Genomic DNA, 15722 nt, shown 5'->3' on the forward strand with positions numbered 1-15722 from the left:
CACCTGGCTAATTTTTGTATTTTTAATAGAGATGGTGTTTCATCATATTGGCCAGGCTGGTCTCGAACTCCTGACCTCAAGTGATCCCAAAGTGCTGGGATTACAGGCACCAGTCACGGTGCCTGGCCTTGTAATTCTACTTAGATGAAGATCTTAAAGCTCAGTGATGTCACTTCCCTGGACTGCCTGACTCTACAGCAGGGGTTATAAACTTTTCCCGTAAAGGGCCAGATAGCAAATGTTTTAGGCTTTGTGGGCCGTAGAGTCCCTATGGCAACTGCGCTGTTGTATGTTGAAAGCAGCCATAGATAAACGGCAAACAAGTGAGGGTGGCTGTATAACCTGAAAGGAAGGCATCATGGTTTCCTGTTATGGGGAAAGAAACGGGCTACAGGGTGCATGGGGTTCCTCTCACATCATCAACCACCATAGACCTCCACATCCTGGGGCTCTCTGCACATCTCAGAGAGCAGAGAGCACAGGGTGGGGTGGGGTGGGGGGAGAAGGGGAGGTGGGAAACGGGAAAGTGCTCCTGGCAGGAAACAGCAGTGCAAACTCTGAGACTCAGAGAGAAAGCAGAGGGAGCAAGTGGAGGAGAGGTGAGAGGGAGAGGCGACTTCGGTTTGTCTTTGGTTCTGAGCACTGCAGAAGCCATGGAGGATATTTGAGCAAAGGAGGGATACTGATCACCCCTTTATTCATGCAGCAAACAGTTCCTGACGCCTCCTTGGAGCTGGCGGGCCCTGCGCAGGGCGGTGCGGCAATGCGGCTGAGTCAGACTGGGTCCCTGCCCTCAATGGGCTCCCTATCTGATGGCAGAGGCAGGCAGGGACACTGGCAAGTCAAGACCCGGAGGGATACGTGCCACCGTGGGGCTTAGGAGGGACACAGGGGAGACCCGAGACGGGGCTTCTAAGTCAGCACGCTGCGTCATGGAATGCTTCCTGAAGGAGGTAATGTTTAAACCGGAAGCTGGAGATGAGTAAGAATGAGCACAGGAAAGGGTGAGATGGGGACAAATGTGTGAGGCAGAGACAATGGCAGGCACAGAGGCCTGCAGGCTCAGGAGCCCCTGAGTCCCTGCGAACTTTGCCGCTCCTCCTTGTGCAGGATGGTGGAGGGGTGGCCCGCCCTCCATAAAGCACTGGAATTCTTCTGGCGGTGATGGGGTGCTAGGGAGGGTTAGAGCCGACGGGGCCAGCTCTGGGTGTCAGAAAGAGGCCTCTGGGGCCCTGTCCAGGAAAGACTGGAGTAGGAGGATTCTGAGCCAGGAGCCCAGGGAGAGGCTGGGACAGAGGTCCGGAATGGATCTGGCAGCCAAAACTGGGGCCATGGCAAGGGTGTCAGGATGGCGAGAACAGACGTGAGGGCTATTTAAGACATTTTCACTGAGAGCTGGGAACGCTACTCAAAGCTGAGGATGTGTTTCCTAAAAGTGAAGAGCCCTACATTTACTCAAAGGCAGTGTAAATCCAAGACAAGCTTCTCGCAAGCAGACCGAACAAAAATAAACATGTAGGCCTGGCACAGTGGCTCACGCCTCTAATCCCAGCACTTTGGGAGGCCGAGGCGGGCAGATCACGAGGTCAGGAGTTTGAGACCAGCCTGGCCAACATGGCGAAACCCCGTCTCTATTAAAAATACGAAAAATTAGCCAGCTGTGGTGGTGCGCACCTGTAATCCCAGCTACTCTGGAGACTGAGGCAGGATAATCGCTCGAACCTAGGAGGCAGAGGTTGTGGTGAGCAGAGATCACACCATTGCACTCCAGCCTGGGCAGCAGAGCAAGACTCCATCTCAAAAAGAAAATAAAACAAAAATAAAGATGTTCGCCACATATGCAGGTGGCCATGGTAAAGGCGGGAGATCCTTTTGCTGAAGGAGTAGGGCTTAGTAAATATGAAGGCCCAGGGCAGGGAGGTGCTGAGGCCGGAGGCCCAAGTGAACACAGATGGTCCTTTAGATGAACAGGAGGCCTTAGTCTCCACGGGAACAAAGGGACTTTTGCTGTGGCCTAAAGCCTCAGTAAACACAGCCCCTACATAAACACAGCTAAGGGTGGCAGTGGAGCTGTGAAACGCCGGCGTCCCATCCCATCGGGTCAGAAGCATCCCACAGGGATTTGGAGTCCAGTCTCAGAAAGACCGGCTTCCCCCTCTTCCACCTGTGCGCTCTCCCAGGGCTGGGTAATTGGAGAGCGCTGTCAGGTCTGAGGAGGTGGAGACATTGAGTACAGAGATTCTAGAGAAAAGCAGAGATTCTGAGCAGGCTCTGAGATAAGCTTCCTCCTTCAGCAACAAGATAAACAAGGTCCCTGCCCCCGCGAAGCCTCAGTTCTAGTGAGAGACATCTCTTCCTTCCACAGAGGTTTACTGAGCACCTCCTGTGTGCCAGGGCACAGGGGCAGATAAAGCCGGTGAAAATCCCTGCACTGTCAGCATTCACACTCAAGTTGTGGGAGACAGATGAGACAAGACGTAAAAGTAAGAAAGTAAATAAATAAAAGATGAGAGACATCCAACAGTGATAAACACCACAGAGAGGAAAAAAACCAGCCCTAATAATAAACAAGGAAGCAAACACATAAAGCAATTATAGATTAAAATAAGGTGGAGGAAGGAAACCCACAGAGGAACTGAGATTGAAACTGGAAGGGAAGGTCAGCTCTAGAGAAGGTGGTCAGGAGATGACGTTTAAGCCGAGATCTGAAGGAAGATCGCAGGCAGAGTGGTGGGAAGCGTGTCCCAGGCAGAAAGAACAGCAAACGCCAGTCTCTAGGTGGGAAGGCACCTCCCATGTCGAGAAAATGGAAGAAGCTCAAGGGGGCAGAGGCACAGTACACAATGGGGTGCTGAGGTTGGAAGGATGGACAGAAGCCAGACACCGAGTGCCCTGGAGGCATCTGGGTTTTATTATAATTGCAGTGGGGACTCACAGATGGGTTTTAAGCAGGTTTTAACACGATGCTGTTTTAAGAAGACGTTGGCTGCAGAGTAGAGAATGGACTTAGCATGGCGAGGGCAGGAGGGGTTGGGGGTCGAGGCTGGAAGCAGCAAGACCAGTTAGGATGCTGCTGCATCTGTGCAGGTGAGGGATAAGGGTGACCTGGAAGAGGGTGACTGAGAGGGGACTAGCGGGTGGATTCTTTATTGTGTATTTTGGAGCTGAGTGACAGGAGCTGCCAACATGGGAGGTGAGAGCGAGGGAGGAATCAAAGACGCTCCCAGCTTTGACCCAAGCACCTAGAGAGAGGATGCCAACTTGCAGGAGACACAGGGGGAAGGCTGGGGCATACTGTGGAGCTTAAAGAGAAATAAATGGGAGGGAATAGAAGTGGGATGGGGGCAGGGATGTTCACTGTCCATCAGCCAAGCATCAGGGGCCCCCAGGTTTGCACACAGAGGCTGCCTGGCGCAAAGCACTTCTCAGTGCTGGCTCGGAAACATCTGAGAGACATCTGAGAGTTGCCGCCAAGCTAACTGAATTGGAGCCGGTGCATTTGAAGAGGCACCTGTGAGGGTTACCCGAAGAAAGTTTGGATAATCAGTGACACACATGAGATCAGAAGCAGGGAGGCATCAAGTCATGCTGGCTGAGGTTCAAATCCCAGCCCTTCCAGGACCTGAGAGAAGACAGAGGTGGGGGTCCGTCTGCTCATCCCACGAGCACTCACTGTGTGCACACTCACACCAGGCTGTTCTAGGAGCTGGGGACCCATCAAGGAACGAGGCAAACAGAATTCTCCGCCCTTGCTGACATGGAAACAGATTTGCAGACAGAGTGGCGTAGTGTTTAATGGCCAAATGATCTGGGTTCGAGGCCTGGTTCTGCCACTTGCCCAAGTTACTTATCTTAAGACTTGCTTTCTTCATCTATAACATGGTACCAATGAGAGTCCCTCGCCCCATAGGGCTTTCATGAGGATTCAGTGTGAGGATGTATGGGAAGCCCTTGGTGACCTGCCCAATTGCTGTTATAAGTGGACACGGAGACAGGCATGGGCTGACACAGGAGTGGGAAGCTTCTCGAGAGAGGAGCCCCAGTTTCCGAATCTCGCTACCTCCAAGTGGCCAGAGACCACCTCCCCCGCCATCCGTTCCCACGGTCACACCCAGCCTCCATCTCCATCCAGAAGGGCTCCACCTCTGAAACCACAAAATCCCACGTCCCACTCCCTGACCACAGCCTCCCGTGCCTCAGCGCCACGGCTGTCTGCGTCATACCTGTTCTTCCACCTCAAAGACGCCTGACCCTCCTCAGGCAGCCTCCCACCCAGCAAGCCCCCTTGTCTCCACCTACTGAGAACATTAGGTTGAGTGAAATAAGCCAGTCACAAGAGGACAAAAATAACAAGATGCCTTTTGGCCGGGCACAGTGGCTCACACCTGCAATCCCAGCACTCTGAGAGGTCAAGGTGGGAGGAGGATCACTCGAGCCCAGGAGTTCAAGACCAGCCCCAGAGTCCCCTCTGCCCTGGCAACCCTCCGCTCCCCAGTCCCAGCATTCCTCCCGCCGTCCCCCTGTCCTGCAGGTACCTTTTCTTTGTCTACATCTAGAAGGTTAGAGGAAAAAAATCCACCACCCACTGAGAGGGTGCCCTTTGAAACACACGATCCTCAATGTCACCTGGGCCCCTTCGCCGCCACCCTCAGCCTTCCCAACCCCATCCGCCAAGGCCCCTTGAGATTTCTTCCTGTTCCCTGGAAGAAACAGAAACCACAGGACCGACCAGCCTCGACTTCCTGCCATCGGACCCACACCCTACCTGCACCTGACCTGCCCTTTCCTTCTTCCTTCCTGAAACAATGGAAGAGGCGTCTTTCCCCATGTCTGGGGCCGATCCCACCACGCTGCTGGTTGCACCATCCACTCCTTTGTTCTTGAACATCTCGTGAGGTGGTTAAGAGCTCTCCACCTGGGCTCAAATCATAGCATCCCCCTTCAGCGTTGTGTAACCTTGGTGAGTGGCTGAGCATCTCCATCCTGCATCCTGGCTTCCTCCATCTGTACAATGAGGGGAGTTAACAATACTGGAGGTACTCACGAGCTCTCCCATGGCCAGGGGAAGGTGTCAGTGAGTTCATTCTCATGAAATGTGTTCAAATCGTGTTGGACACACACATCAGTGTGCAAATGAACTTGACAGTGGCCTTGGGAGACAGCAGAAGGAAGAGTTAAGAGTGTGGCGCGCAGGTTTTGACACTCCTGGAGTCTCTCTGCTGCCTCCTGCACCTACCAGCTGTGGGACCTTGGACAAGCCACCTCCTGTCTCGGCCTCAGTTTCCCTGTCTGTAAAATGGGAACAAGATACTGCCTCTCTCGAGAAGGCAGACTTTCTATGACCTCACTGCCCTCATTGTCTATTCTTTCCTTGCCCACTCAACCCCCCCACTGGCCCTCTTGTAGTTCCGAGACCTACAGACCCCCTTCCATTGCAGGGAGGCCCTTGCTGCCACCTTTTCATAGACCCTCATAACTCGTAATGTCATATATTGTGTTTATTTACTTTCTTTTTCCTCCAGAATATAAACATCAGTAGGGCAGGGATTTTTTTGGAAGGGGCATCTATTGTGTTCATGGCTGTAGACCCTAGAACTATGAGGGTGTACATAATAGGTGCTTGATAAATATTTGCTTAAAAGAGAGTGGGGAGAGAAAAGGAAGGCAGGTGAGAGAAGACGGAGGGATGAAGGAAAGAGGGAGGAAAAGAAAGAGGGAAGGCGCTACCCCAGATAAAGAACTTGGCTGGTTAATCAGAATGCGGTCTATACACACAGTGGAATAACATTCAGCCTTAAGAAAGGAAAGAAATTCTGGCACATGCTACAATGTGGATGGCTGCTGAGAACACTGGGTTAAGTAAAATACACCAGTCACAAGAGGACAAATATATATATGATTCCTTTTGGCCAGGTGCAGTGGCTCACACCTGTAGTCTCAACACTTTGAGAGGCTGAGGTGGGAGGAGGATCACTTGAGCCAGGAGTTCAAGACCAGCCTGGGCAGCATAGTGAGATCCCATCTCTAAAAAAAAAATTTTTTTTTTAACTAGCTGGGCATGGTGGTGCACACCTGTAGTCCCAACTACTCAGGAGTCTGAAGGGGGAGGATCGCTTGAGCCCAGGAGGTTGTGGCTGCAGTGATCTGTGACTGTACCACTGCACTCCAGCCTGGGTGACCGAGTAAGACCTATCTCTTGAAAAAAAAAAAAAAGCTGATTCCTATTATGCAAGGTACCTAGAATAGTCAAATTCATAGACATAGAAAGTAGAATTGTTGCCAGGGGCTGGGGGAGGGAGAAGCAGGGAGTTATCATTTAGTGGGTACAGAATTTAGGGATATGAAAACACCTGGGGGAGTTAGAGAGGAGTGATGGCTACACAACAATGTGAATGCGCTTAATCCCACTGAACTGCACCTAAAAACGGTTCAATGGTGGATTCTATGCTACATTTATTTTACAACAATAAAAAGTTTACGTTTCCCTAAAGTTTAAACATTTTAAAAAGGGGCTCATCTGACAGGCGTGGTAGCCCACATCTGGATTCCTAGCACTTTGGGAGGCCGAGGCGGGTGGATCACCTGAAGTCAGGAGTTGGAAACCAGCCGCCTGGCCAACATGGTGAAACCCCGTCTCTACTAAAAACACAAAAATTAGTGGGGCGTGGTGACGCGTGCCTGTAGTCCCAGCTACTCGGGAAGCTGAGACAGGAGGATCACTTGAACCTGAGGGGCGGAGGTTACAGTGAGCCGAGATCGCGCCACTGCACTCCAGCCTGGGTGTCAGAGTGAGACTCCATATAAAGAAGAAAAGGAAAATGAAAGGTTTCATCACAGTGCCTGGCTGTGCTGAGCACGGAATACATGTGCGTGATTGTCTTTGTTCCGAGTGTCATCCGGACTCATCAACAGCCATGTCAAGCATCCTTCCCTTATCTCACAGCGAAGAGCTCTCTGCACCTGCGGCCTGCTCTGCTCCACCCAGCCTCCACCCCTACCACACCACCAAGAACCTTTCTCTCCAAAATCACCCGTCACCTGTCTTCCTTCCAGAGGTATCTGACCCACCCTCCACCACTGCCTCATTTAAAAAAAAATGTTCTCTCTTTGGACACAGTGGCTCAAGCCTATAATCCCAGCACTTGGGGAGGCCAAGACAGACAAATCGCTTGAACCCTGGAGTTGGAGACCAACCTGGGCTACATCATGAGACCCCCGTCTCTACAAAAAAATACAAAAATTAACTGGCTGTGGTAGCCGGCACGTAGTCCCAGCCACTCAGGAGGCTGAGGTGGGAGGATTGCTTGAGCCGAGGAATTCAAGGCTTCAGTGAGCTGTGATTGCGCCACTGCACTCCAGCCTGGGCAACACAGCGAGACCCTATTAAAAAAAGAAAATAAAAAAGAAACCTGGCCAGGCTGGTCTCGAACTCCTGACCTCAGATGATCCACCTGCCTCAACCTCCCAAAGTGCTAGGATTACAGGCAATAAAGAATTCCCTTGGAACCCTGGGGTGGGGTGGCATGAAGGAGCCATCCCTGGGCTCCTGTGGGTTCACCAAGGCCTTCTGCTTAAGCAGAGTGGACTTTTTAGGAAGAGGGAGAACTTGTGTTTACTAGGAAATTCTGTTTTATTTTTAATATTTTCCTTTGAGATAATTATAGACTCCCTAGAGGTTACACACGCAGTGCATGGGGGCATCTCCCTCACCTGCCCTCCCGCCATGGCGATACCTTGTGTAACTTAGTCTAGAATGGAAACCAGCAAAGCCACACAGGAACCAAACTATTAACGAGACTACAGACCACGCTGCACACTCACTTTTCACACACTTTTCTTTGCACGTGTGTGTGTGCGCATGGGCTTATGTGTGTCTTTAGCTCAGGTGCAGATTCGTGTAATCACTGCCACATCCAGTACAGAGCTGATTCATCACCACAGAGCAGCCCCCTCCTGCCACCTCATCTCTGGGTCCCAAGAGAATCCTTTCTTAAAAGAGGGGGCTCTTGCTGGGCACGGTGGCTCACACCTGTAATCTTTGCACTTTGGGAGGCCAAGGCAGGTGAATGATTTGAGGTTGGGAGTTCGAGACCAGCCAGGCCAACATGGTGAAACCATGTTTTGTATTTTTTGTAAAAATACAAAAAATTAGCCGGGCGTGGTGGGGGGGGGGGAGTGGTCATGTAATCCCAGCTACTCGGGAGGCTGAGGCAGGAAAATTGCTTGAACTTGGGAGGTGGAGGCTGCAGTGAGCCGAGATCACGCCGCTTCACTCCAGCCTGGGCTAAAGAGCAAGACATCATCTCAAAAAAGAAAACAAAAACAAAAAAACAAATGTAAAAATAAAATTTAAAAAAAGAGGGGCTTCTTGTGTGGATGCAGAGCCTGAACCATGGCAGAGGAGGCCAGGAAGGCTCCCCAAGGCCTTCAGCTCAAAGCAGGGAGGCCTGTAGTTAAACAGGAACAGTTCAGGAAACAGAACGGCTCCTGGGGAGAGACGCTGTGTAGATTGAGAGGCAGGTGCAGAGACAGTGCATCCCCATGTGCAGAGAGAGACCCGGCCCAAGCACCAGCTCAAAGAGCCAGCCGAGGCGGGTGCCCAGGCGGAGGAAGGCTGAGGCTGCATGAGCAGTCACAGGCAGCCTCCTGAGTCACCACGTGGTCCAGGCGTGCGGCTGCCCAGGCCCAGAGACAGACACAAGTGTTACGGAATTTAAGGGGCTGGGGGAGGGGCTGAGGAGGGTAGGCCCTCCTGGAAATGAGGATGGGACCCCTGCCAGCTCCAGAACCCCTCTGCAGACTGGCCAGAATCCTCCCCCTCTCGCTCATCTCTCCTGTTCTCTGCCCTCTCCCATTTTGAATCTCTGACGCTCTCTTAGACTCTGTCCTTCTGTCTCTGAACCTCTGTCCCCTTCTCTGAGTCTCTGTCCTCTCCGTCTGGGTCTTTGTCCCCTTCTCTCTGGGTCTCTGTCCCTCTCTCTCTGGGTCTCTGTCCCCCTCTCTCTCTGGGTCTCTGTCCCCCTCTCTCTGGGTCTCTGTCCCCCTCTCTCTCTGGGTCTCTGTCCCTCTCTCTCTGGGTCTCTGTCCCCCTCTCTCTCTGGGTCTCTGTCCCTCTCTCTCTGGGTCTCTGTCCCCCTCTCTCTCTGGGTCTCTGTCCCCCTCTCTCTGGGTCCCTGTCCCTCTCTCTCTCTGGGTCCCTGTCCCCCTCTCTCTCTGGGTCTCTGTCCTCTCTCTCTCTGGGTCTCTGTCCCCCTCTCTCTCTGGGTCCCTGTCCCCCCCCTCTCTGGGTCTCTGTCCCTCTCTCTGCATCTCCAGCTCTCACTTCGTCTCTGTACCTAGCTCTTCCTCACCCCCCTACAGATCCCAAGTTGGGGAATGCCAGTTCTGGCACCAACCTTCCTGCTCCCTGCTGGGGCCTCTGCTCCCCCATCTCTCAGGAGCCAAAAGTGAGAAAGCAAGGTGGGCAGCCCTGCCCCAGGTCCAGGTACCTCCCGCCCTCCTGCCTGTCCTTCATCCCACCCCGCCTCTGCATCTCTCCCTGGTGCTGCCATCGCTTATCTCTGCCTCTGTCTTCCCTGTTATTGTCCCCATCCCCTATAGCTGCCCTCCTTCCCATCTCCCCTCTGCCATCTGCCTGCCTGTCCCGTCCTCCTTTCTCCCACCGTGTCCCGTTCCCCTCCACGTCTCCCACGTGCAAGGCCCTCATCCTCATCGCTGTTGTTCTGTGTCTGCGGTGGTGCAGCCTGCGGGGGCATCTCAGCCTCGCCTCTCTCTGCTGTTTCCTCTTTCTGTGTGTGTTTCCATCTGTCTTCACTTTCTTCCCTCCGCTTCTCCACGCTCCTCTCTCCCGGCATCTCTGTCTCCCTCCTCCTCCGTCTGGTTTTCTCCCAGCATCTGCCTCTCCTGTTCCCTGTCACGTCCAGCTTCCACGTCTTTCCCCACCTCTCTCCTCAGCTCCTTCTGTGAGCACGTGTCCCTCTGTACTCATGTTCCTGGACACTCTGTCTCTCCAGTCTTGTCTTCCCATCCATTTTCCCTCTGTCTCTCTCTGTGTCTCCCTTTCTCTCTCTCTCTCTGTCTCTCTCTGTCTTTCTCCCCCTCTGTCTCTCTTTGTCTCTGTCTCTCCATCTCTCTCTTTCAGTCTGTCTCCGTCTCTGTCTCTCTCTCTCTGTCTCTGTCTTTCTCCCCCTCTCTGTCTCTCTTTGTTTCTCACTCTCCATCTCTGTGTCTCTCTGTCTGTCTCCATCTCTCTGACTCTTTCAGTCTGCCTCTCTGTCTCTGTCTGTCTCTGTCTCCTCCCATGAGTCCCTCTCTCAACCCCTTGGTGCCTTTTCCTCGGAGGCTCCCCACCCTGGTGTCCTGACTCCACCACCAGATCCACCACCTCCAGCAACTGGGAGCCCTCCCCTGCCCACCCTGCCCTGGCGTCCCCTCCCAGGATTCCTTCTGGATTATAGCATCTTCCCGGGGCGGGTTCTCATGAACAATTGTGGCTGCTTTTTTGGCCAGAGAGAGGAGGGAGGGGATGGGACCAGGGAGTCCTGGAATGGGAAGTAGGCAATAAAAAAAAATGTCAGAAGCAGGGCGGCGGGAGTGAGTGGGGGCAGGGCCAGCTGTCCCGACCAGGGATAAAAGGCTTTGCCAGCGTGACTGGGAAGAGAGACACCTCCCCTCCTTCCTTCACCAGGACATCAAGGAGGGACCTGCTGGCTCTACATCCTCCAGCCTGCAGGCCCCGCCCTCCTGGTCTCTGGCCTCCACCTCTCCGCTCTGTCTTCATGTCTCTGAGGGTCTTGGGCTCCGCGTAAGTGGCCCTCGCTGTCTCTCCCTCTCAGCCCCGGATTCTGTTGAAGGTTCCTCCTCTCTCACTGTCTCTGCGTTTGACAGCACCTGGCCCTCAGCCCCTAAAATGTTCCTCCTGCTCACAGCACTTCAAGTCCTGGCTGTAGGTAAGAGAACAGTGGAGTATGAGACAAGGGGGTCCCCTGGAGACCCCAGGAAGAGATGGGGAAGGGTCCTTGGGGCCCCCGGATGCTCCTGGTAACCTGATAAGAGCAGGGAGCAGTTTAGGGATCGTGGCGGGGGAGCGCGCTGGAGGCCTAAACTCCCAGTGGTGGAGGTACGAGGAAATTGTGGGGCTGGGGAGAAAAGTGTTTACAGGATCTGGTGCTAAATCAGTAAGGAATCGTAGAGAACTATTAGGTCCTGAGTGGGTCGTAGCAGAAAGCTGTTATGGTTTTCCCTTCCAAGCTCTTCTCTAGACCTCGGACCAGGCGCCCGCCGCTACATTGGGTTCCAGCTCTCCATTGAGATGGGGCTTTCCTTGACCTCGTTAGGAAAGAAGCAATGTGGGGAAGATACTTTGATGTCAGAGGGACAAGAAGGACGATGGGGTGGTGGGATGTGCCGTGGGGTGTGGTGTGGTGGATGAGGGCAAGTGTGGGCAAGATAGGGTGGACCCTCGGGGTCCTGCTGAGTGGGAGTGTTGGGAAAGATACAGGGAAGTCCTCGAATGTGCTGGGGAAGGGCTCCCTGGGGGAAACGTGGGGTATCGGGAGAAGTGATCACAGACATTATGGGAGCACAGAGCTGAGGGCCGAGGACGTAGGGCCCCGGATAAGGTGGCCATAGTGCAAAGTAAGAGACGCTACGCAGGTGACTTGGGAGGTGAGTCAGAAAACTCTCTGTCGGGACAATAACGGAGTCGATATTGGACATGTCTCACCCTGGGTGGGACAGATAGAGGTGGGCGGCTTAGGGGTTAGGCCAAAAGGAAGGGGATTTGTCAGTTCTGGAATCCTACAAACGTGGGGAGTGGAGAGTGCTTGCTCACCTACTTTCTCCACCCAATGCTGTCCACTCCTAGCCATGACACGGAGCCAAGAGGATGAGAACAAGATAATTGGTGGCTACACGTGTGCCCGGAACTCCCAGCCATGGCAGGTGGCCCTGCTGGCGGGTCCCGGGCGCCGCTTTCTCTGCGGAGGCGCCCTGCTTTCAGACCAGTGGGTCATCACCGCTGCTCACTGCGGCCGCCCGTAAGTGGCCCCCTCCCCTGTCCCTGTGCCCAGTGAATTCCAGAGTCTAAAGCCCTAGAACTCAGCTGAGAACCTGGATCTCAATGGAGATCTAGAACCCAGTGTAGCAGCTGGCTCCTGGTTCGAGGTCTAGAGAAGAGCCTGGAGCCAGAAACACAGCTTGGGATGTGGATGCCCCCATACACCCCAACTCCGTTTAGATTCTGCAACCAGATGGGCCTGCTGAGAACCTAACATCTAACCCAGTGATTCATCCAGAGGCCAAGCTTTACATCAAGACTAAGCTTAGCCCATTCCAGATTGGTGACTGAATTCAGGACCCTGTCTACATTTAGAAACCCAGGACACTACGTGGCACTCAGAGCCCAGCTCTGGACCTATAGTCTAGCCATAAATCCAGAACTAGAACCCTGCTCACAGCTGGAATATACAACACAAGAATAGAGACAAAACCTGGAGCCTGTTTCACATCCAAGGTTTAGTTCAGAGTCTAGTCTATAGCTTTGCGATAAGCAGCCTAGATCACAGACTTCAACCCAGTGTTTAAATCCCAGAATGTGCCAGGCACAGCGGCTCACGCCTGTAATCCCAGCACTTCAGGAGGCTGAGGCAGGCGGATCACCTGAGGTCGGGAGTTCGAGACCAGCCTGACCAACATGGAGAAACCCTGTCTCTACTAAAAATACGAAATTAGCTGAGCATGGTGGTGCATGCCTATAATCCCAGCCACTCGGGAGGCTGAGACAGGAGAATCGCTTGAACCTGAGAGGCGGAGGTTGCAGTGAGCCAAGATTGCGCCATTGCACTCCAGCCTGGGCAACAGAGCGAAACTCCGTCTCAAAAATTAAATAAATAAATCCCAGAATGCAGATCCTAATTGGAAGCCCCATATAAAACCTAGACGTCTCCTAAATTCTAGATCTGAATTTACAACCCAGACCCCAGCAAAGAAGTCAAAATGCCTATAAGCCATATCTATGCCATAAATGGAAGGTCAGTCTAGAAACTTGAGATCAAAGCTCAGTCCAGAGTCTAGAATATCAAGGCCAGAATGCAAACCAGACTCTGAAACCTAAGATCCAGGCCATAACCTAGAGCTTCATCTAGAACCCAGAGCCCAACCTGCGGTCAGGGGCTCAGACCAGAGTCTAGAACCAAGAGCCCCGTAATCCAATATGAAACAGACCTGTTGAATCAAGAGCTCAGACCAATGTAGAGAACCCTGACCCCAACTGGGGCACAGACCTCAAAGTCTTGTCTGCGAACGGCTCATAAACCAGAGTTTAATGAAGAACCCAGAGTACTACCCAGAAACTGAAGCTCATTTCAATGTGTCCAGACCCCATAGCCCAGGTCTTAATCCACTGCTCAAAACAAAACCCTCAGACTACCCTAAAACAGAAAGCTCACATAAGAATCTAGAAATTAAGTCATAGCCAGGCGAGGTGGCTCACGCTTAGAATCCCATTACTTTGGGAGGCCGAGGGGGGCAGATCACTTGAGGTAAGGAGTTTGAAACCAGCCTGGCCAATACGGTAAAACCCCGTCTCTACTACTAAAAATATAAAAATTAGCCGGGTGTGGTGGTGGGTACCTGTAGTCCCAGTTACTGGGGAGGCTGAGGTGGGAGAATCACTTGAACCGGCAGGTGGAGGTCGCAGTGAGCTGAGATTGTGCCACTGCACTCCAGCCTGGGTGACAGAGTGAGACTCCATTAAAAAAAAAAAAAAAAAGAATCAAGTCATAATCCAGGCTCGCTCTAGAATCCCGATCTTAGCATAGAGTCGAAAGTTTAAGATGTCTGGGACCCAGAGCCCAGGCTAGAAACGGAATGGAGCCTACTCCGGAATGACAGTTCTGACTTAGAGCCTGGAGTCATTACCCAGTTTCACTTAGAACTGAAAGCACAGAGCCCAGCACAGACCCTGGAACGGAGCCAAGCTCTCCCAATCAACATCTTCTTCCCAAGCCAGGAGCTGGAGCTCAGCCCAAGAGCAGAAGGAACAGCAGCTGGGGCTGGGCCGAGAGAATGCCTTGGCCATGGGGAAGGGCGCAGGAGGCCAAGAATGCTCGGCCTGCAGTTAGTAAGGAGCAGGCTCGACCTGGCTGGGGTGGGGGTGGGGGGGAAGACTCGTTACCCAGCTAGAGGGCCAGGGAACAGGGCTGGAGGGTGGGGAGGGGTCTCTGGCTCAGACCCTGAGCTGCGCTCCTCTTGACGGTCCTGATCAGGATTCTTCGGGTCGCCCTGGGCAAGCACAACCTGAAGAGGTGGGAGGCCACCCAGCAGGTGCTGCGCGTGGTTCGCCAGGTGACACACCCAAACTACAACTCACGGACCCACGACAACGACCTCATGCTGCTGCAGCTGCAGCAGCCTGCTCGGATCGGGAGGGCAATCAGGCCCATTGAAGTCGCCCAGGCCTGTGCCAGCCCCGGGACCTCCTGCCGAGTGTCAGGCTGGGGAATGACATCCAGCCCCATCGGTGAGGATTTCCTGCATCTGGGAAAGCTGGGGGCGGGGCCTGGACTCCTGGGTCTGAGGGAAGAGGGCCTGGGGGCCTGGACACTTGGGTCATATGGGAGGGTACTCAGTCATAATCCTGCAGTGCCCCCCCAGCCAGGTACCCCACTTCTCTGCAATGCGTGAACATCAACATCTCCCCGGATGAGGTGTGCAGGAAGGCCTATTCCGGGGCCATCAAGCCTGGCATGGTCTGTGCAGGAGTTCCCCAGGGTGGGAAGGACTCTTGTCAGGTAAGGCCCAGGGTGGGAGCTGGGGGAGGGATTATTTGGGACCGGGATTTAGGCCCCAAATGATGTCAGGAGCACGGAAGTCTGCAGAAGTCTTCAGAAGAGAGGGAACTGGAGGGACAGAGAGATTCCGATAGCCAGTCTGCCCTGCTTCCTAGCCCTGTGCCGCCTGGGTAATGGACTCAAAGCGTTCATGCCTCAGTTTCCCCATCTGTCAGGTGGGGATAACCCTCTCAGGGTAGTTGGTGGAAGGGGATGAGACAGGCTGGGGAAAGATTGCAGAGTGGTGTCTGCACATATGGGTCTGGGAAAGACTGCGCCCAGGCTTCTAGAAATCTGAATGCATCCTTGGAGTGGCAGAGACCGGGACACAGGAAGAGACACACAAGTGTTCTAGAGATGGAGCAGAGAGGGACCCGGTGAGACCCAAGGGACAGGCAGGTGCAGACACAGAGACAGAGCCGGACCCAGCGGAGAGGGAAGGAAGTGCCCCACCTCCGGGGCTGAGACCTCAGAGCTGGGGCAGGACAACGTCCTTACCTGTCTGCCCGGCGTCTCTCTGCCTGTCTCCGTGACTATCTCTGCTTCCTGGGTTCTCTGTGCCGTGGCTCTGGCCACCTGTCCATCAGTGTCTCCATCTCTGTTCCTCCCCCTCAGGGTGACTCTGGGGGACCCTTGGTGTGCAAAGGAAAGCTCCAGGGCCTCGTGTCTTGGGGAATGGAGCGCTGTGCCCTGCCTGGCTACCCCGGTGTCTACACCAACTTGTGCAAGTACCGAAGCTGGATTGAGGAAACGATGCGGGGCAAATGATGGCCGTCATGGAGGGATGGACCTCGTCAGCTGCCTCCTCTCTCCACTCAGGACCCACGAGTCCAGGCCCCAGCCCCTCCTCCCTCAGACCCAGGAGTCCAGGCCCCAGCCCCTCCTCCCTCA

The 15722-nt window shown here is 53.8% G+C and overlaps 1 protein-coding gene across 2 annotated transcripts; it reads left to right on the forward strand.

Moving 5' to 3' along the window:
* Positions 1 to 9301: 9301 nt before the first annotated feature.
* KLK14 (kallikrein related peptidase 14) lies at positions 9302 to 15716 on the forward strand. 2 transcript variants are annotated; one of them, XM_037732797.1, is made up of 6 exons: positions 9302 to 9484; positions 10888 to 10949; positions 11867 to 12038; positions 14268 to 14521; positions 14656 to 14792; positions 15447 to 15716. In XM_037732797.1, exons 2-6 carry the CDS (start codon positions 10910 to 10912, stop codon positions 15597 to 15599), a joined length of 756 nt encoding a protein of 251 aa, XP_037588725.1. In that variant the 5' UTR covers positions 9302 to 9484; positions 10888 to 10909; the 3' UTR covers positions 15600 to 15716. The 2 variants fall into 2 exon arrangements, with proteins under 2 accessions (XP_037588725.1, XP_017367928.1); XM_017512439.2 differs by lacking the exon at positions 9302 to 9484 and adding an exon at positions 10603 to 10804.
* The last annotated feature ends 6 nt before the right edge of the window (positions 15717 to 15722 follow it).

Source organism: Cebus imitator, unplaced genomic scaffold (genome assembly GCF_001604975.1).
Source record: "Cebus imitator isolate Cc_AM_T3 unplaced genomic scaffold, Cebus_imitator-1.0 Scaffold473, whole genome shotgun sequence".
Classification (NCBI taxonomy): Eukaryota; Metazoa; Chordata; class Mammalia; order Primates; family Cebidae; genus Cebus; species Cebus imitator.